The sequence below is a fragment of the Centrocercus urophasianus genome, unplaced genomic scaffold (assembly GCF_019232065.1).
Source record: "Centrocercus urophasianus isolate 14NV4802_14NV808 unplaced genomic scaffold, USGS_Curo_1.0 seq_14, whole genome shotgun sequence".
In the NCBI taxonomy this organism is placed as follows: domain Eukaryota; kingdom Metazoa; phylum Chordata; class Aves; order Galliformes; family Phasianidae; genus Centrocercus; species Centrocercus urophasianus.
The window spans coordinates 4,008,051-4,029,598 of NW_024884586.1; the positions used below are offsets into that span (position 1 = coordinate 4,008,051).

General features: G+C 36.0%; 1 protein-coding gene across 2 annotated transcripts in view; it reads left to right on the top strand.

Annotated features, from left to right (window-relative positions):
* Positions 1-21,548, top strand: part of INSC (INSC spindle orientation adaptor protein) — a 119,596-nt gene that overhangs the window by 49,909 nt on the left and 48,139 nt on the right. For both annotated transcript variants that reach the window (XM_042814862.1, XM_042814863.1), the window contains exons 3-6: positions 12,313-12,658; positions 13,110-13,162; positions 14,739-14,862; positions 17,379-17,492. In XM_042814862.1, coding sequence (XP_042670796.1) covers positions 12,313-12,658; positions 13,110-13,162; positions 14,739-14,862; positions 17,379-17,492 — 637 coding nt within the window. The remainder of the gene's footprint in view (positions 1-12,312; positions 12,659-13,109; positions 13,163-14,738; positions 14,863-17,378; positions 17,493-21,548) is intronic.

Below are 21,548 nucleotides of genomic sequence, written 5' to 3' on the forward strand. Positions count from 1 at the left end.
CCCAAATGGCAACCAAATTAAGAAAACCCAGGAAAAAAAAAATAGAGCACCTTCAAAAGCAAAACTTGAACCCAGCCAACCAATAAACCAGACCTTCAAAAAATGATCAGGGATGATGAAAAATCTAGCCACATTTAGTAGATCAGGCAAAAATTTCATTCCCTGAAATCAGGAAGATGATGATGTTCTATCCTTCCCCAGTCTCTGGACGATCAATGACTCTTGTATCAGTATTGTTCTTCAAAGACCTGTTCTGTTGCATTTTTGGGTTGAGTAGTGCAGCCTGGATTATTTGAAGTCTTCAAAACTTGTGAGATCTTGTCAGATGTCAAGGAGGGTTTAGGTGATGGGAAAAGGTGGAGAGGGAAGAGAGAAAAGCCAAGATACAAGCCAGCTATGTTTGTTGTCAGTACATATCTGGCAAAATACAGATAGAAGATATTTAATGCTGTTTTTGCTGATTCAGTTATAGAATAAAATTACAGTATGTAATATTGATTTTTTTCAATTTTTTTTTTACTCCTCCTGCAACAGGAATAGAATACAATTTAAAATCTTGATGAACAATTACTGTTTTGCATGGGATTTCTATTACACTGTTACTTATCCGTGGGGTATTTTATTGGCTTTTAGTGTGTTCATTGACACTTGGTTTCTGTTGTCCAGTAGAACTAGATTTCTTTACTTATTTTACGTAGCAGTGAGAAGGAGGGAAGTCTTGTCTCCTTCTTGGTTGTTTAGCTTTTTTAATGTCTGATTTATTGGTAACAGAACACAAGTATCTGTCTTTGCCTTTTAAAGAATGTCTGTTTAAATAATTAATTCCTGGAATATTTCTAAGTAAAATATAATCTTTTCCAAAATGAGAATTGTGTAATTTCTTCTCTGCTTGTACTTAGAGGATAAAGGTTCAATCTTTTTAGGTTTTTTTGAAATGGATAATTTTTCATTATAGCCCAGCTTAGTAATGAGTTTAGAGAAATGGAACTTATTTGGGAAGGGGATGCTGGAGAGAGGAAAAATCTCTCTTAAAGTTGTGCCCCAAGTGCACAGTTCTGATCAAATTGTTTCAAATCTAGGATCTGGATTTGAGGGCTTTGAGTCCTTCCAGGAACAGGAGTCAGAGAGAAAGCTGGAACCTGAATTCCACATCCTTTTCCTTGCACTTAGTGATGAGCCAAGTTATCTCAGCAATTCCAGTCCGATTTGTCTCAACAGTAGTTACAGAATCAAAGCATACCCAACTTGACAACTGATAGGCTTAGAGAAACCATTTAGCAGATGCTGTGAAAATTTTATGGAGTGTCAAAAGTCATTTAATGAATCAATATAGATTTATTCTTGCACGCTGGAAAACAGCAATACAAAGATATCTCACAGAACTCTGGATCTATTTACATTTACTTCTCTCTACAGTGAAGTTACCTTATTTTCTGCATGTGTTCTAGCATCATGGAGGATTGTTAATCAGACATTTGACAAATATGCAATTTTTTCCTTCCTCTGAAAACCCTGCTCTTATAACAGGAATGGCAAAGGGAAAGTGAGAGAATATTAAGTGAATAAGACCTTTATTTTTTTGGTGTGGATCAGTCATGAAGTGCTGTCAACTCAGTAAATTTATGTGAAGAAAATTTTAGCTAAGACTGACATCTGTAAGGAACATCATAATATGGGATATTTCCTTGCTTGCAGTTCTGGTATGTTTCACTTTAAATCTTCTTGCTCCACTACGAGGAAATGTACGATATATTATAAAGCATATATAAAGAAATACATTATAAAGCATTAAAGCAGACAGTAACTTGGTTATACTTACCCTTTATTTGTTTTCAATACAAAATAGTGTACTTGCATAAAATATCAATTTATATTTGATGTGACGGAATAATTCACTGAACCAGGGATGTATTACTGCAAAACACTAACATCAAACCTATGCTCACATTTGCTACACTTTTACCTCTTGTTAGCTTTTTCCTATGTTCCTTTTGTTGCCGATTAGAGTTTATTAAGGCTAAATAAATAATTAAGGAGGGATAATTGACTTATTTTTGCGCAGTAATACCGTAATGATGCTTTTTTTTCTAGAAAATATCATTGTTTTGTCTTAATGCACTGCAGAACATAGAGCCTGTATACCCATATGAATCATGGCTACCTCATTTGTGCCAGAGATTCACTGCCAGTGACCCAAAGTCTGCTGTCATTAAATGAAGAACAAATGGATCGGTTGTTTCATCCTACTCACTTAGAGAGAGGGAGAAGACACTTTTTCAACCTTCCTTTTCTCAATATTTGTAACATTTTTCTCCCAGCTTGTAAAAGCCACCTGGCTCTGTCCTCCATGCTACGTAATTTCTTTCATCTGCTCCCTTCTGAAGAAGAAGATTGACACCAGTGCGGTGGTGCTCTTGTTCAGCACACTTTGCTCTCTCCCTTCCTCCCCTTCAGCATCTGAGATTACCAGAGCTGCTGTGAACAGCAGCAAGGTGAAAAGTCCTCACTAATGAATTACTTCCAAGGAATGAACAATCCATAGGATTCTTACCCTTCTCATCTATACTTTTATGAGGAAATCAGCCTGCGGCTTCTTCCTCACCTCATTCAGCATTTTGAAGAACCCTGTGGAACTCTTGTCTTTTTCATGTGTTGGAATCCAGTTGCTTTTGGATTTTAGAATTTAATGAGACTGTTCCAGCTCAGGCATTCTTCTCTTTAGCTATTGTCCTTCATTCAAAGGTCCCTTTCTGGTGGTAAAATAAATAAATAAATAAAAAATAACCACTAATTTTCTTTCTCCTTTTGCCACATAGTTTTCAGGAACTCCTCTCGGGATTGCTTTGAAAATCGTAGTTTTTGCCTGCTTCTCTTACATGTAGTGGTAGCACCTGTACACTGCAGCCAAGATCAGAATGCTAGGCACAACTTTCAAGTGCTAAAGCAAGGAAGTGTCTCATCCTCTATAAGCTACGCAGGGGAGAGCCAGTCTGGCAGAAGGCAAACTGGCAGAAGGTGATGGAAATGGCTGGGATATTAGTAGAAAAGCAAAGAGTGGAGCCCAAATTTTGCAATTGCTATTCAAGCAGTTTATCCACTAGATCACTTTGTTCTTCTGAGTAAATTTATTGTGGCTGGAGAGTAACACAAGCTTTAAGTAAATCAAAAAATACAAATCTGGCCTTGTACAGAAAATGGAGTGCAGATATCTCATTCTTTTGCTTGGCTCACTGGTCTCTCTCTGGCAACTGGGCAGCATGAAAGAGGTAAGAGATCTGGGTAAGCAGAAAGAGGATGATAGTAGAGGAAGGGCGAAGTAGAGTAGGCAAGGGGGAAAGAATTCAGAACTTGAAACACGTTTGAAAAACAGAAGTGAAGCAGGGTGTTTTAGCTTTATGCCAGAAATTAAACTATTGATTTTTTTGGGAAAGAGGCAATGTGTACAGAAGGAAAGTATGCCATGCAAACTCCTGGGCTTACACATGCACAGTTAATTGGTTTTATTGTGGCCTAGACTTGAGCAGTAGGCTGCGTCCTTGTGGGAAGGCTAAGCAGAAGGTTTAGGTTTGCTAAATAACCTTTTAAGAGGAGATTTGACAGACTAGGACTCCTGTATATTCTGTCTGTTATGTGTTTTGCAATGAGATTTTTGAGAAAAGCCATTTAATATATATGAATTATATGAATTCAATAACCACAGATTAAAAGAGAAGAAGGTAAGGAATGTCTGCTTCATACACATAACTAGTAAGGAGTACATACTAAAAATGGGGGAAAAGTACCCTGACTAAATGAAGACCCATCTATCGGTGGCAATAGGAACATTAACCATCTAGCTTCAACTGCCAAAGGCATAGAAAATAAATAAATGTATCTGGGAAAAGGAAAGCACAATTCAATCCATGAAAAGCAAGAACTATATAGGTGCTGAAGTAGCTAGCAAAATTTTGTATCGACTCCAAGTGGAAAGCAGATAAAAATGGTGCTTATATCTAGGGAACAAGGGAGGGTAGGACAAAAGGCAACTGGAAGGGAAAAGAGGAGAAATTTAGGAAAGAAGCTCTAAGAGAGTAGCTAAAAATTTGAGATTAAAAAGGAAACAGGGGAATGTGAACCTGCTGAAAATGGAATGCACTGAATAATCTTTTATTCTGTTATGACATAATCTTGTTTTCCTGTTTTCCTTCATAAAAAAGGTAAATCAGTGGAGACTGCACAAGGTAATTTACTGGTAAATACAGAAAGACATAACTATCAGGCAAAGAGTAAAATGGGAAAGGACAACCACAAGAGTTGCTTTTGAAAGAAGATAATTAATAGTAGACTTCAGCTATTTCTCTCCATACTTGTTTTTATTAAAATGTTTCATTTCATAAGTGATACTACTTGCTGTGACTTAAATTTTGGAGCACTGCTAGCAAAATAATCTTGAGGCAATGAGTAATAGGAAAGAAGAGAGTAGTTGAAATCTCAAGGCTTTGTGGTTAGGGTCTCAACAAGAAGATCTGCAACAATTTGTAGCTCATTCAATGGAAAGGGAAAAGTAGCCTGTGTAGACTAGTTCATAATGGGATGCTTGAGATGGTGTGTAATGGTAAGATCAGCCCAAGGTGTGAGAAGAACATATTTCTAGTGGAGATGTCGGTGTACTAATGCCACTGTGCAAGTTAGTTTGAGACTTTATTTGATATCAAACATGATATCAAGTATGTAAGAAACAGATTTTGCAGCAGCCACCAGAATATTTGGTGCAAGGGGAGTAAAGAGGAGAAGAGCTGTAAAGGCATCCCAAAGAGTTTTGCTTGTTAATTTTTTATGAATCAGGAGCTGAGAAGGCTGTGTTCTCTTTCTAAAAATGTATTAAAAGATAAGTTCTTATGGGACGTGGAACTTGAAACCAAATGGGAATGAAATAATTATTAAGAAATCTAGATGAGAAATAAGATGTTACCGACAGAGCACTGAGGTTCTAGTCTAGCTGCTTAAAAGAGCACTTATGAACCCACAATGAACTATTTTCAGTTCATTTTTAAGCCATTTTTGAACATATTGTCTGATGCTATCAGATGAGTGCATTTCGTGGCTTCAGGTTTGATTTTCAGTTCTCTGTTTCCACAGAAGCATATAAACATGCTTAAATGTTCGGTAAGAAAATGTTTTCTTTGAATGAGAAGGTTTAATTAAGGTATTTCTAACAACTTATTCCCATTATTTATGATGTTGTTGCTAGTTTTCATCTTTTTAAGTTGTCTGTTGAAGGGTTAATAATCTAATGCGATTCTAGGATAGCCTACTGTTGGCTTTTTTTAGCTAGAGTTGCTGTGAAAAGATGTGACTGAGTCCCCAAGTTTCTGTACTGTCCTGAGTGATACTGATCTCATAACTCCCTGTAAAAATGATTGTTGCTTTCTTCATTAAGTAAAACAGGCTTTATTTAATCAGTAGGGTTAGGACCTTATGTGAGTAAATAGCAAGAGGTGAAAAGCTAATGGTGCTGCTCATAATGCATGTCATAATTCCTTTGAAAAAGGCACAGAAATCTGTACTGTTTGTTATTAAGCTACAAATTAAGGCACACTTAGAAAAAAATATATGTTCAGTGAGGGCCTGGCTCTACCTTCCTGAACTCTCATGTTAGTCTTCAAATTAGCCCTTTCTTGCAATTGTTTCTGAGCATTTCCATGATCTGTGACCCTAGATTATTTCCTGTGTTGTTTCCCTCCTTCGTATTTCTATTTCTCTATCCCTGCTAGGTGTTTACAAGGATTCCTTTTAGACTATGTTGTTCTTAAAAAGTAGTGAGGAACACTGCCCTCTGTGATTACAAGCTTAGCTTGAGCATCAGGGAACAATGAACAGGGATGAACAACCTGAGCACACTTTCTCCTGCTGTTGGCCTTGTTGGCATTTCTCCCATTACATGTTTCAGGAACCTCAGAGCTATTTATGAGAGCTAGAACTCTGGTATTTGGGCAATAAGTTGCAATTTAAATGTATGGTGGCAACAATGTCCCTTTGAGATTATCAGGGTGCTTTCAGGACTTAATGTCCTGAAACCAGATGTACAAATGTTCTGAGTAGGATCATCTTGTGATATTCCATCAGGATATGCTGTTCTGTGTTTATTGAGCTACATACAGTCCAACTCAGGTAGGACTCAGGTACTTCATACAAAGCGAAGACCTCTCAGCTCTACTGTCACCTTTACTTTGAAAAAAATATAACACGTGTTTTTTTCAAGGCACAAAATGTCATATGTACAAGAAAGAAAGTGGCAGAATCTTGCCACGTCAGTACTGCTTTTGTCTCTGCAGTAAGACAATAGCTCCTTATTTCAGAACCTCACCTCAAGATGTAAGGGATGACTACTTCATCCAGCTCATCAAAGAACAATTTGCTTGTGAATGAAGGGAATCCATTTAAGGCAGGACAAGTAATCGAGTAGCATGCTGAACAAAAGACACAAATGTTGGCCAGATGGCCAGAATTGTACATATTCTGTAAGTACTAAAAATTGAGGCAGGCTGATCCAGGAGTGACATTGCAAATATCAGTGTTACAGCAAATGGAAAATCATCAGTTATCTCTCTAGTTGGCGATCATTGTGACAACACTGGCATATTGTTTGTTCAGCTTTGCCTGCAAGCAAGCCAAGCAGAGCTTTACACTATCGTTAATTTGCTGCTGGCAGAGTTTACTTAGCATTTCTATCCATATTCTGCTAGGAAATGCTTTTCTCTTTTATGGCTGTCTTAAGTCACTGAGTTCACAGCTAGAATGTGCTTGTGGAGATAGCTGTTGTCTTAACAATGAAATGTACTAGGCACAAAGTGAGAATCCACAAAACTAGGCTGAACTAGTTCTTCTGTCTTCTGTCTATCTCTTCAGATGACAGAGGCTGGAAAGGACCTGGCCCTACTTAAGAAAATTAATATCTGTGAAGCTTACCTAAATTTTACACAAGCTAATTGCCAAACTGAATTGGTCTGTGATTCTATATTATGTCTTATGTTCTACAATATGCCAGTAATTCTAGGACAGTATAATATTTTCAGACATTTTTAGGGGGACAACTTACAGTGAGGATTTCTCAGAAAAGCATAAAGATCTGAGAAGAACACTGGTGTAGCATTTAATGCTAAATGATTTATGTGGCCTTTTAATTAGGTTCAATGAAGTTATAGTTAATTTACATACTGTATCTTATCTATTAAAAATGTTTACTGTTGTTCAGTGCTTTTACTTTCCTTATAATTCAGGCTTTAATGTAACCTGTTACCTTTTTTTTTGAAGGCATGGAAATACTTTTCTTTCCATTGATGTTTTCTGAAGTCTTAATTCATAGCAATGGCTTGGGTTGGAATGGACCCCAAGTTCCATCATCAAGTTCCAACCTCTCTGCCACATGCAGGGCCACCAAACTCCAGATCTCATACTAGAACGGGTTGCCCAGGGCCCCATCCAACCTGGTCTTGAATACCTCGTTGGACAGAGCATCCACAGCCTCTCTGGGCAGCCTGTTAAATACTAAACTCTTCTTTTGTCTTTGAGGTTGGGTTACTGATATACTAGAAAAGAAAGTCAAATCGAGGAGAAGGGTGAACACTGCAAATCGTTCGACTAATGCTTTAGTTTGCCACATCAATTAAAATGCTAAATATTCATAGACGCGATTACTCTGAGTGATCTTCAAAGTAAGTGTGTACACTTAAAAATCAGCTACCCTACAGGTACTCTATATCATTTAAGCTACTTCCCTAGATATGCTAAATTTTTGCTAAAATTAGTGCAAGTATATCACAGATCCACAAGGCTTTTACAAGCAATTAATAGTGTTAAATGACTTGAGTATAAATAAGAGCCTTCTCTAAGGCTCTTCACTAAATCCTTCCGCTGATAGTTGAGTTCTGCTGTCTATTATATTAATGTAGAAACTGGCCCTGGGAATATTGGGTACCTATGAATAATTTGGAATAGATGTATTAGAAAAAAATTAGAGATGAGTTATGTTCAGAGAGGGGGCTAAATCCATTCGAGAAGTTGTTTGTTGCCAATTAATTACCTGCTGCTAATTAGAATAATAAATTTGAGCATAGTTGTAAGTCTTGGCAACAACTTACACTGTAGGCTTATCTGGAAGCCTCACTAAATGTTATCATTAGGATCTGTGATAAATCTGTCATAACAGGTGAAAATGAATAAAAAGACTAAGAAGCCTCAAAAAACCCATAATTCTACACAGCAGAAGTCTTTACACTTTATAAATGTGATGGCCCCTGGGAGTATTCATGTGAATTGATTAGCTCAGTCTTTCACATGCTGTTATAAAATACAAAACTTCTGTACTTATTGAAATTCAGTATAAAAAATGGAGGCATAATTCTTTTTTATGATAACACTTGCAATTTAAAAAAGTATGTATTTCTGCCAGTAAAACTGTAGTAGAGAGGTCCAAGCTGGAAGCTGTAAATATGATCTAGTTATTATTTCTTCACTTTTGTACTTCTGTATTCATATTGCACCAATGTGAGAGACGGAGGATTGCTATCTAAAGGGTTGCTTGGTCTGTCCTAAGGATCATGTGATTCATTAGCCTACTACTTATTAAAAAAAGAAGAAAAGAGCTGGTAACTCACAAAATGATGTACGTATTAGAAACATAAGATGATAATGTTTTTCCCATGAGTCCTTTTCCATGATGAAATTGGAGTCAAAGCATTATGTAGTGTAGACATGCTCGTATAGAACAAGGTCTTTGCATCTGTTGAAGAAACGTACTCCCAACATGTTGTTGCTCTATGTTGGTTTCAGCCAGATGATTATGTCAGAATACGATCTTTAAACAGACATTTGGCAGCACACTAGAATTCAGTGTATTTGAATTGCTAGTTACTGAAATTCAACTGAATGATCTTAAAAACTGCAGCTGTTTTACAACCTCATTTAAAATAGGATGACATTAAAGAAATGGTTTCTTTTGAATTTTTATTTTGTATTGAATTACTTCTAATTTTACATGAAATGCTGCTTTTTTTGGTGCGCAGTCTTCATAAATTGCTGTCTTGTCAGTATGCCAAGGCATACTAAATTAAAAAAATTAAACTAGTGGAGAGTTAACTTTATACACGAAGGTCTCTGCCAGTTAACTACCTAATGGATTTTAATGAAACAGATCTGGGCAAAATCGCACCATTAAGGTCTCTTATTCTTGAACCAATAATGCTCAGTGTGTTTGTTAACTGCCTGAAAAATAGTTATAACAACAGGATAACAACACTTCCAGATGATGTGAAATTGATCAGGTTAATTCAAAATAACTGCAACCACGCAATCACTGAAGTACCTGTCAATACTGAGTCACTGAAACAGTAAGATATCTGATTAAATTAATTGTTAATGAACATAGTTGGAAATGTGAGAAGGAGCCAGAAACTGAAGAGCCACCTTACATCACTGGACAACTAACTCTAAACTATGTTATCACTTATATATCCATTTTGAAATAAAAGTAGTTAGGCTTTCTGGAAGATAAGCATGGAATAGCTCTCTTCAAAGCACTTAAGTAAATAAAAGTAATTTAGGGAATTCTTGGAAAATGGAGATGTACAGAAAATATAATCCAAATATATGTTTATATGATGCATCTGAATTTTGGATATGGTGCGCTCTTCCTGCATCTCATCTTGGAAGGCCATTGGAGAACTAGAAATGTTTTTAAGAAACGTGGGGAAGGGTAATCAGATGATCAGAGGTGAGAGATCACTTTTGTATGCTGACAGATTGGATAAGCACAGTTTTGATGTCTTGAAAATGAGCTAAATCAAAGGAAATCAGTCACAGCGAATAAGCTAGTGAATTGTACAAATGCGGCTACGGTGGAGCTCTCTTCAAAATCTCTTGCCATACAAGAACTGCAGAGCTTGTATTAATATCTCAAGGCAATAAGTTTAAAATAAGCTATAAGAAATAGTTGTTCATACAAACCCTAATCAAAGTGTAAGCCATCGTCTCTAGATGTTGTAAAGGCCAAAAGTTTAACTGAGTTCAAAAAGGGATTAATGGCAATCTTTTGTTTCATGAATTGTGAAAACATCCTTCACAGATGTGTATTTTGGCTTAGGAAGTTCATAAGCCACTAATTGACAGAAGATGGGAAGGAGGGGTTGCTCAGCTCCTCCAGTGCCTCTCTCAAATGTTCCTTATGCATCTGCTAATGGCCGTGTTGGGAGCAGGATAATGGGCTAGACAGGTTTTTAGTCTGTCCCATAATGGGTGTTTTTATTTTGTAGGTGTGGTAATTTTTTTTTTTTTTCAGTAATGGGTGACAAGATGGAAATTATCAACTTGTTTTGAGACATCATTAAATGCTGTCTGGAATATGATTTTTAAAAGTTAATTAGGGATGATTCTACTTGGCTTTCCTTATTTTAATATGCAAAAGATAATCTGCAAATTCATGCCTTGAATGTTCAGAAGATTTTGTCTATTTAGATGTGAGATGTGAGAAGTGAATGAAAGTGAACTCATATTTCTTCACTTTACTGATCATGAGATTAGTTTAAATCATAATGTAGCAGAAAAGTTGATGTAGTGAACAAGGGGGGTTTTTAGTGGTCCTTTGGTTCTGAGATAAGGTAAATGGTATTTCTGCCAGTGGAATTAAAGGATGTTAAATTTCAGATGACAAAGATTTCTATGTTACACAACTGTTCTTTGGTCAATTACTTTAGTAGGAACTGAGACAAATGAGAATTTCTTTAAAGTCTTTTGTGTACAATTTCATAATTTTTTTTTCTTTTTGGACTGAAGATTTCTATTTGAGAATAGAGGAATTGAGCTATTTCTTGTTTTATCCAACTAACCTTATATTTGAGTATTTCTCTCCATGTGAATGTATAATATAAGAGTTTATTTGTACTTGCTAAACAGAGATTTAATCAATTATCATAGTGCACTTTGGAAATGAAAAATACATTACTCTGTCAAATGAGTTTATCCTTTACTGCACGTAAACTGTGCATGTCATTATAAATCATGATCTCAAACTTCTGGAGTAGTTATTTTTGTCTATTAGGAAACCTTGCTTCACATCCAAAAAAGCAATAAGGAGACTACACATAGTGAGAAGAAAGTGAGTCACAATCAATCATAAAATACAATTACACAGTCCTCAAGCTGAGTAAAATAAAGACCTTAAATAGCAGCAGCTTGAGAAGTTTAAAATTAAAAGAAGTTTCACTGTATTTGCTGAAAAGGGAAAACTGATCAATGAAACCGATCCTTTGTCTCTTGTCTGCTGTTGATTTATGTAAAATTATACTTGAGGTGAGCCTCCTGCATATGTTTATAATCAAAATTTGGTAATTCGTGCAGCATTATCTCTGTGGTCTGGAAGGGAATTCAACCAGTGCTGAGCTCAAGACTTGAAAGGTCCTTCCCCATCACTGTCTACATGTTGGCTAATGCAATCACAGAGTTTGCTCTAACAGGCAGGCTTTGGTGTAACAGCTCAGGACATTGGACTGGATGATCTTAGAGCTCTTTTCCAACCTTGCTGATTCTATGTGTTAACAGCTGTGCTTCTGTCAGAGTGTGCAAGGGCTCAAAAGGCAGGCTCATTGCCATTGCGCCCTTGCTGGTCAAGGAGTTTCTTGCAGCCTCACTTGTTTATAGTTTGATCGCTGTAGTGCAAAAATGTGCTCTGGAAGTCAGATGTGCAAATTTTACAGAAACATGAGAGAAGGCGAATTTATCATCAGAAAGAAGAATCCAGCTGAGGTTTATGGGGATTGTGATGTGGGAGAAATTGATATTGCTGACAGTACCATTAGTTGTCTTGGTTTGGCTGTCCCACAGTGGATGTAAGGGCTTTGGAGAGATGTTGCAAGGTAAAACTTGTTCTGTGCAGAGACTGACAGGCAAAGTGTAGTCCTATAAACAGCAAACAAACACATAACTTTGTTACTTTGTCACATCAAATGCGAAGGACTGCAGGACTGTTTTCCCCCAAAACTGCAGCTTAAAATTCTGTTCAGTCATCCCCAATCTCTACTGATTTTTCTCTGATTTTTGCAGTATGCTTTTTGTAGTAGTTCTGTAGAGCAAAAGTGATCAGAAACCCAGAACTTGTCACTGGAATAGAAAGGAAAGCGTGGTTCTCAATGAATACTACAAGCAAAATGTTTGTTCAGTCTGTTACCTTTTGACAATGAGTGGCAGTTTGGTGGTTAAATATAACAGTGTTTTATTGCTGATGGTTATTCCAAGATCTCTTTGCCTCATCTTGTTTTTTCTTCTTTCCCTGCCTCTTAGCATGCATTTAATGCAGGTGGACTCTGTTCAGCGGTGGATGGAAGATTTGAAGTTGATGACAGACTGTGAATGCATGTGTATTCTCCAGTCCAAACCGATCAGTGCTGAGAAGGATGAACAAAGTGAACTCATTCTTTCCTCTCAGTATAACACAAGTGATAATTTACAGTTGCTATTAAAAAGAGCTTGGATAATAAGCACAGAGTTGACCAGGATTGCTCAGAAGTTGGAGAAGAATAGATGGCAAAGAGTCCACAGCATGACAGTAAGAGTCAATTGCCATGTACGTTCCATGATAAATGAATACAATGCATTTACCAGGAGTTCGTCGGAAGAAATGAATCAGGTAGGAATGCTTCATTTGATGTCTTTTATCTTTTGTTTTTGGTAATAATTGCAATTTTATACAATCTCATTTTTTCTTATTATATAATTTCTTTTCAGTTGTAAAACCATTTTGGAGTCAATGTAGATCTTATTTTACCATAGGCCTGATTGTCAAAGCTGGTCATGTTGACCAATTAGATTGTAAAAAATTTAGTTTTTGGTGAACACTGCACTGAAATATCAGTGAGTTTCTTTGCATTTAAGATCTAGATGCTATGTTTTTATTAATCTTATTTTTATCTCTACTTGTTTTATTTAGAAGAGTAGAAAAAAAAAACAACACAAAGAAATAGTGCTTATATGACATAATAGATCTGTAGTTTTTTACCTGATTAACATGAGCAAGCATGTATTTTAAAGAGCAAACACATATGGATACTAAAAATCACCTTTTCCTTCTATCTGTCCAGATGGAAAACCTTTTAATAGACAAGTGTTCAGAATTTACATCATTTACAGAAAGGTAATTTAAATTTTTGGATTGAAATATTCGTTTTGCTGTTTTATTATGTTGTAGAGTTTGTGATGAGAAGTGCAAATCCACTACCATTCTCAAATGTTTGAACTAGGCCCCTGCAGCTCTGAAAGGCTTTCCGAATGTTAGCCCCAGTGGATGAAGTGAATTGCTTTTATCTAAACTGCATCTTAATGAAAGATGGGATCCGCTGTTGCACAAAGAGCCTGGCATGGATACGGAAGATCATTTTTCATAGCTTTTAGGTATCAAGGGAGAAAGTCTGATTCTAATGGTGTAGGTGACAAAGCTTTCACAGAGTTTCCCTGTGGAAAGCCAAGATTTCAGCTTCTGTGGAAAACTTTCATATTGTTTCTTTATAGACATAGTCATAGTTGGCATTCCTCTGAGTATCCACATATTAGAAAACTAAACCCAAATAAATATGTACTCTTTTAATTTCATATGTAGGTTTAATTAGCGCCATGCACTCTAGAATGCTGAGAATACAAAATAAGAATTTCTGTGTAATCCTTCTCATGATATTTACCCTACCTTATGTACATTATCCTGTTTCCTCCATTGCAATTCAGTTGGTCTTTCTCTACTTCAAATGCCACACCAGTCATTCTTCTCAGAGAATCATGAGGGGAAAAGATGGCTTGTAATGATCAGGAAGGAATACCCCTTGAGCACTAATGCTGTTTGCCAAACTTGCACAACTCAAACTTTACTTTTTTATTCTACTATGGGGCATGCTGATTTAACAAGATCCTGTAGTGATCCTCTCTCTCTTTTTCTGTTTGACAAAAACTTGTTAAATGAAAGACAGGTACTTCTGAAAAGGGAACATAATATGTAGGTGGAAACCCTGATCAACAAAACTGTATCTTCCATTGCAGCAGCTTGATGAGGTGGAATAATTTTTGACAAATTAAAATAATGCATTTCTGTGCAGCAGTACCAGTTATTTCATTTGAATAATTCATCTGTATCTGAATGCACAAATGTATCATCTGTAGAATGTATGATGAATCTTTATCTTTGCAACCAGTTGCACCTGGTTACGGGATGGTTACACCAACTCCATAAAGCTGCTCTGTGTAATCATTCTTCACAGAGGGCTTTATTTCACTTTTGAGTATGTTGCTTAAATGATCTTTATTCATTTGGACAGATTCAGATTGTTCCCTTGTCCTGCTTTTATTAAACTATGGTGAAGAAAGTAAATGAAAATTATTGAGAACACTTCTTAGTATGTCCCTCTGTGTTTCACAACCAGAGCTGCAGCTGAAATGCAGGCATCCTCGAGTGACTGTAACTATAAGCATAAGAGAAAAGTAGAGTTCTGCTGGTATAAACACAACATTTGCAGCAAAATTAGGTCTGCAGTGTATGAAGCAGATTGTGATCCCCAAAGTATTCATTATTGTCTATTGTTGTCCTTTGGTGTTATGCTTACTATGTGCAAACAAAGCTTTGATACTCTGGTGTAGAGCTCACCTGTGGCAATCATGATGATAAACAATTGGGAGTCTATTGCATCTTGTTTTCCTTCATTGCTTCCCTCTCTCTTTTATTTTAGGTGCATACAAGTAGAAGATGAACAGATGCTGAAGTCTATGAAATCTTGTATTAATGAAACGCTCACTTCTGTTGCTCAGTATTTTGGCCAGTTGATAGAGCTGGTTTTAACACATGAGGTGCAGGTTAGTCTGCAGTATAAAAAGAAAAGTAATAATAATAATAAACATCTTCACCGATGTGAAGTCTTGAAGGAGAATTTTGATTAAGAGAAGGGTGATATTTATATCTCTTTTCAGCAAATCGGTGGTCAGTAATTCAAAAATCTTGCAAAGAGATCTAAATGTGTTTTTTTACCTGATTTGTTTCCTAAGCAGAATGATCTTGTGGATTACAGTGTTAATTATCATTCCTGATACATATTTTTTTCAGTACAAGGAAGTCAATCTCTGGATAATGTCGTCTTAACAAGACCTTTGTACACATTTTTTCTCCCTGTACAGGCACTGCCTTTCTTTAGAAACCTCAAAGTTTCTCCTGCTCTCAACAGCTCCTATTGAAAGCTAAAACTTCTAGAAGACATACATATAATATATATATATTATTACAGCACACATTTTACCTAGAGCATATCTTAGACTCTGGGAAGTCGTGATTAAAATAACAACCTTTGTACAGGCTATGTGTGACTATCAGTATTGTTTTTGCACCAAAACAGCAAATAACCCTTTGCATGGGCTTATCATAACCACCACTGGTTTTGGAATACTTCCCTCCTCCATAGTGTGAGGACTGATGAGAGCAAAACTTCTGTGTGTGTGTGTGTGCATAGAGCATTCCAGAAATACTGCTGTATCACTACAGGCATGACATGTAATTTCCAGTGGTGATTAAAAGTTGATAAAACACAGAGTAATCTGAGATTATAGATGCATTATACTTTGTCCATTAAACCATTCTTGAGGTAATAACTTGAAAGTCTAAGCAATCTATCTTATGCTAGTTTCTTGAGATCTCATTAACTGTCTCTTTGCACCCTTTAATCTTGCTCAAAAAACCCCAACAAATGTAATTAAGCTCAATTAATTTGTCCATATTTCAGAAGTGATGTTATATTGAATTTTTTTTTATCCTATCAGGAGAATGAGAGGCTTGATGAAGAAGTAACTGTTAAACAGTATTTACTACTGTACTAAAACAAAATACTGAATGGTATTGGTTAAATTCTTTTGTACCTTGATGCTTTAAATTAGCAAAAGTTGAATCATCTTCTGTAGTTGCTAGAAAGTGTCAAGAATATATTTTCAGAATTATAACAAGCTACAAGGTAACAAGCTACTGATTAACACACTTTGGCTAGAATTTATAAGAATAACATGAAAGGTGGTGTATGAACTTTAGTGCATAAATAACTGCATGTTGCAATTTCAGTGAGTAGGCAGTCATTCTTCTGATGTTTGTTCTCTTGAATTTGAAGAGAAGTCCTATATTGCTAATAGTTCTGCCTCTGGATACTTTGATATTTGCTGACACATTAAATCCGAGTCCCTGTATGTTTTAAGAAAGCAAGATTAATTACTCTGCACTATCCCATAAGCATTTGCATTGCTGAGTTCTTGGAGAAGAGGTTGTTAATAAAAACCATGAAAATAATATTTCTCAGAATCATCCAGCCATGTCGTGCACCCAGTTCTGCCTTAAAGGTTCTGCCTTCTGTGGGTAGTTTGCCCTGGAGAAGACAAAGCATCTGAAAGAGAGGCCATGATGGTTGGTTACTAAAGAGCTTTCTTTTCAGACCAGTGTATAAGGAATTATTGATGAAAAGGATTAATATTAAAGTGGGAACTGATTATTTAAGGGAGATGCTAAGAGTGGGAGAAAGCAACTTTTAAAGGGAAGATATATGAATTTTCTGTCAGTAACTGTAAAATATAATAAGGGATATTTCTTTCAAAGCCGCATTAAATACATAAACACTTGCCTTCCTCCTTCTAATAAATACAGTTAGTTCTTTTTCTTGTGATTGCATGAACTTTCAAAGAATAAAATTAAGCTTTGTATTTTCTAACAGCTATGTTTACCTGTGCAACTGCAATGGCACACATGAAGATGTAAGATAACTACTTACAAATATAAAAATATTTTACCTACTTCATGTATTTGAGAAACAAATGCATGAAATATATTTCTCCTAATAATTCCTGTTATTAGTCAGTATCACCTTTCAGTTTTATGCCTAAACTGACAATAATGATGATCCTAGAGACAGAAAGTTATATTAGAAAGGGTATAGCAATATTACATATGAATAATGCAGAATATTTACACAACCTGTGATACAGTTTCTGCATGGAGGCTGTTTCCTTCTTAAGTTTGTAGTTCAATTCTAGGTCAAATACAAGAATAATTTACTAAATAACTTGAGCTCTCTTTTTAACGTTTTCAAACACATTCCTCTTTTCTATTCATGCTTAATTTTTCCTGTTGCTGTTCTTAGTTATGTCTATTCAAATGTGATATTGAATGTGTTATAATATTACTGTTTTGACTCTTGCCCTTGTTTTTATTTTTGCTTGGGCTGGGTGAGAAGAAAAAATATCAAATAGAGTAAATGGGCTTGACTTCCCACTGTATTTCATCTTAAATACAATAGTGTTTATCACTGGAAGTAACTGGTTTTTAATTACCTTATGTCATACAGAACCTGCTGAGACAAATAGAATCGTCGGATAGTGTGTACATCACTGAGTCAGCAATTAACAGCTTATTCAGCCTCACCCAGGAAGGTACTCATCTGTGCCGTATCATAGCTAAGGTAAGGGGGTAAATACATGGATTAATTCAAAGTAAAATTAGTAATCTGAGTAGGTTATTTTGCTGTTCACCCTAGTGGTGGTGACTTTTCAAAAGTAGAGTAGTACAACATGAAATCCTGTGTCTTAGGAGATGTGATGTAAATTGAAGAATGCCAGAAACTTACTCTAAGGAACTTTTTCCTTTTGTTGCTTTCAAAATAAATTGAAGGTGAGAAAGAGAAAAGGAAGTAGACAAGAAGACTCATGTCAGTTGATGTCTCTTCATGATGTAGGTATTTCACAGCATTCAGTTGGCTATTCTCTTGTTTCAATTTGTGTCATTTTTTAAAGTTCCTCCTGCCAGTTACTTCTACATAGGGCCCTGACTGTGTTATCTTGATAGCATCCTCTCAATTGGAAGGCTGCTGTTATTTTATTCTGCCTATGTTCCTCCTATCCTCTCCCAAAATTCCTGCTTTATAATGTGCTCTTATAACATAAATAGCATAATTTAATTGATTACCCCAAATGAAGTGAAATGGAAGGAAATTCTCAATAGTTTTAAGTGCCCAATTAATGTTGATGATTCTTTACATTGCAGGCGAGCAATTCAGACAAAAGTTGTATGGGGAAACAGAGGAATGGAAACCTATAGATGTGTTTTCTGTCTTTCTGATACAGTTTTCTTAAGCCTTTCAGATGTTATTGCTACACTTCACTACGCTTGAAGTCAAATTTTGCTCTGGACTGAAATTTTCAGTTGTCAGTTTGAGTTCAAACGAAACATGCATCCCGAAATTAATTTAATCTGTTGAAACTAAACTTAAAAACATAAATATTAGAGGAATACGTACTGAAAAGGTAGTACCCAAGGAGAAGTAACTTCTTAAAAGCAGCCCAATGCTTTTGCGTGAAAAACCTTTATTTTAGCATTTCAGCACCTTATCTCAATTATGGATTTGTAAATACCAAAATACAGGAGTTATAGTGCCAAGGGCAGGGAGAAAGAAAGCCAGCTGCCCTGACTTCTATCTCACCTTTATGTTTAAGCTCTAAACAGCATCACTAGTAAAGGAGTATCTGTCATAGGTAGTTTGTTGGCATTTCTCTCCAAAGGTTGTTCTTCATTAAAGTTCAAGGCCTCTACAGGCAACTGGAGTAGGATAAGCTCCAGCTGGCTTCTGGGTATTGATTCAACTGCAGTTGTCTGTATCATCAGGTATACTGCTGCTCCTTTCAGCACTTTGGGTATCTTTTTAGTCTCTCAGCAGATGGTAGTTCTAAGTATCAGCCATGTAAGTAGAGAAACTTTGCAATTGATTATGTATATAGCTACTGAGTACACAGAGAAACAGAAAAACTCTTCAGCTATTTGTACTGAGGATGATAGAGATATTATTAAAGATGTAATTTTAGAAATACTTTGCATCCATTATTTACCTTTTGCAGAAGGATATCATCACAGCATAGGTACTTCATGCAGTGTGTTCTCATTTACTGATGAACTGATGAATTTGCTGATAACATTGGATTTAAACCCATTGCTCTGCTGAGATTCATAATTCTATCAATCCCTGCAAAGTCTATACCTTTGATACTTGGATTTTGAAAAAGTGAGAAAGGAAAGGCATTTTGTGAGGTCAAGCAAAGAATAATCTCATCTTCAGTGTACATAGAGGGAAATATCTTTTCCCAAATTTCTCAAGCTTCTGTTTGTAGAGAGAACATGCCAACCTCTTGTCCTGCTCAGAGATGAAGTTAAATAGAACTATCTAATTAGTTTTATCTCTATCTATATTTATAGATGTTTGCATAGCAAAAGGTGCCACTGAAGGCTCTGAATGAAGCAGAATCAAATGTGTAGTGGATTCTGGCAACTGCATGAGGGGTTTAATTTTTTCTGAATTGGTATTTGAGCTCCACTCAGTGGTATCCAAAACAATTTTAAAATGTTGAATATTGAGGAAGTGCAGGACTAACAAATTGAGGAAAATTGTCTTGTGCTTTTTGTCACTGTGAGAATTCCACAGACAGTTCCATTTAGCAGAAGTGAAGTCTGACCTTCAATAAAATCACTAAATTAATTTATTACTAATATTACACGGATGTGTCACAGGATGCGCTAAATGATCTCCAAGTGAGGAAATGCATGCTCTTATGCAAAGAACCCTGTGTGGTGTTTGGTTGCCAAACTACAGTGGTGATTGTATCGCTTGTCATGCACATCTGTTTCCTCTATGCACTGAAATGTAATTGTCCAGACTCACCTTCATCTTCTGTGTTGCATCAGTTACCTGCATCACTGAGCATGGGGGCAGAGGAAATGTGATGGACGAGAATTTTGTATTCCATCACTCGAATAGGTTGCTATGACAGGGAAAGTGCAAGGTGATTTAAACAAAACAAAACAATAATCTGGCACTGCACCAGCTCATTACAAGGGCAAGAATGGATTCAGTTTTTGCAAAGATCTCAAAACTTCTTGTGGACACAGAAGTTCCTTTGAGAACACTGTTACTGTTGAAAAAAACTGGACAGAGAAGTGGAATAATTCAGAGAAATATGTGAAATGCATTTAGTGGTTTTTGTGTTAAGCTATCAATTATGGCTCTGTGATACATCAAAATTTTGAGTATAAAATCAAGAATGACATAAATTTTGGAAAGCTGCCTGAAATTGATCTATTGTTTTCATTTTGGTAAGGTTTTCAATCACTACACTCTCTTCCTTATTTTCCCTTGCTAATACTGTTATCAAAATCAAAGTCTTTGAAAGGCAAAAATCCTCTTCTACAAAGCCACCTACGATTTTATTTCACTTGGAAATTGTTTTGAGTGTTGAGGTTAAAGTTAAAATGAGTTCAATATTTTTTTTCTTTTTAGAAATGTAACTGTAATGTTCTGTGAAGGTCATGTTGCTGTATCACCCATTGCTGCTCAGTGTTCTCCACATGAAATGTAAAGACTGAGATCGCTAACATAAACGAGTAGCAGTAAGCACAGGATAAGAAATGGAGAAATCTTAAAATTAAATTATAATAGTGATCATAACAATCCTTGAATTTTGAGTTAATATAGAAATAAATGCTATGCTGAGGATTTTGAATTAGATGCCACATTCATCTATTGTCAGTGCTGAAGGGGCAAGAAAGGAAACTCCACCAGTGAGCTTAAAAGCAAAAAGAGGACAGGAAGAGTCAGGTGCAGAATCTGTTGCAAAAGCTCGTTTCAGTCAAGTTTTTGTCAGTGGATCGGTTTCTTACCTTTGGATCTGAATGTTGCTAATATCCTCTTCATCTGTCATATCTCATGTACATGACATGTACTTAGGCATAAAATAGCATGACTTAATTATATCATTGTCTGTGGCTGCATCCTTTACAGGAGTGTATTCACAATCTTTTTCATAATATAGTCTATTAGATTTTGATCTTCAAATCTTTCTTATTAAAACCCACAAATTAGTATCTTTGTTGTTGAACCTCTACCATCATGTTCCAAGATCACAAGGAGTTTTTAAAAAACAAAAATTAAATGCTTTGAGTGAATTTGAGCACCTGTCAAAAACTCTAGCATTGCTTAAGTAGACTGTCTCTAAATTGATTCAGGATTGTGACAAGCAGAAGAATCCATAGCAATCAGTTCCAAAATTAAAATTAATACATAGTGGGACATCAAGTAACACAGAAAATGTTTTAAAAGAAATTCACTGTGAAATTCACTCTTCACTGAACTCCTTGTGCAGTGTGGCTTTTTATTCTCATGACATCCTTCATCACGTACTTGTGATTGTATTTCAGGTGATTTCTTTTTTATCTAGTGTTAGGCCTTCTGAATATCATCTCAGGGAATTCTCTAGGAAATTGAATTCCTGCTAATCCAGTATAGGAGAAAAGCAGATCATCAAGCAGTAAAGCAAGTTGCCCTATCATTGCAGAGTATGTGAAGCCTGTCCCAAATGAAACCTGAATTACAGCAAAAGCAATGCTTCTTGTGGTTTTCTTTTGGTTCCAGTTATCGACCAAAAGTCTACAGAGGATAAATAGAAAGATGAAAGCATGGTTACATATATCAGGA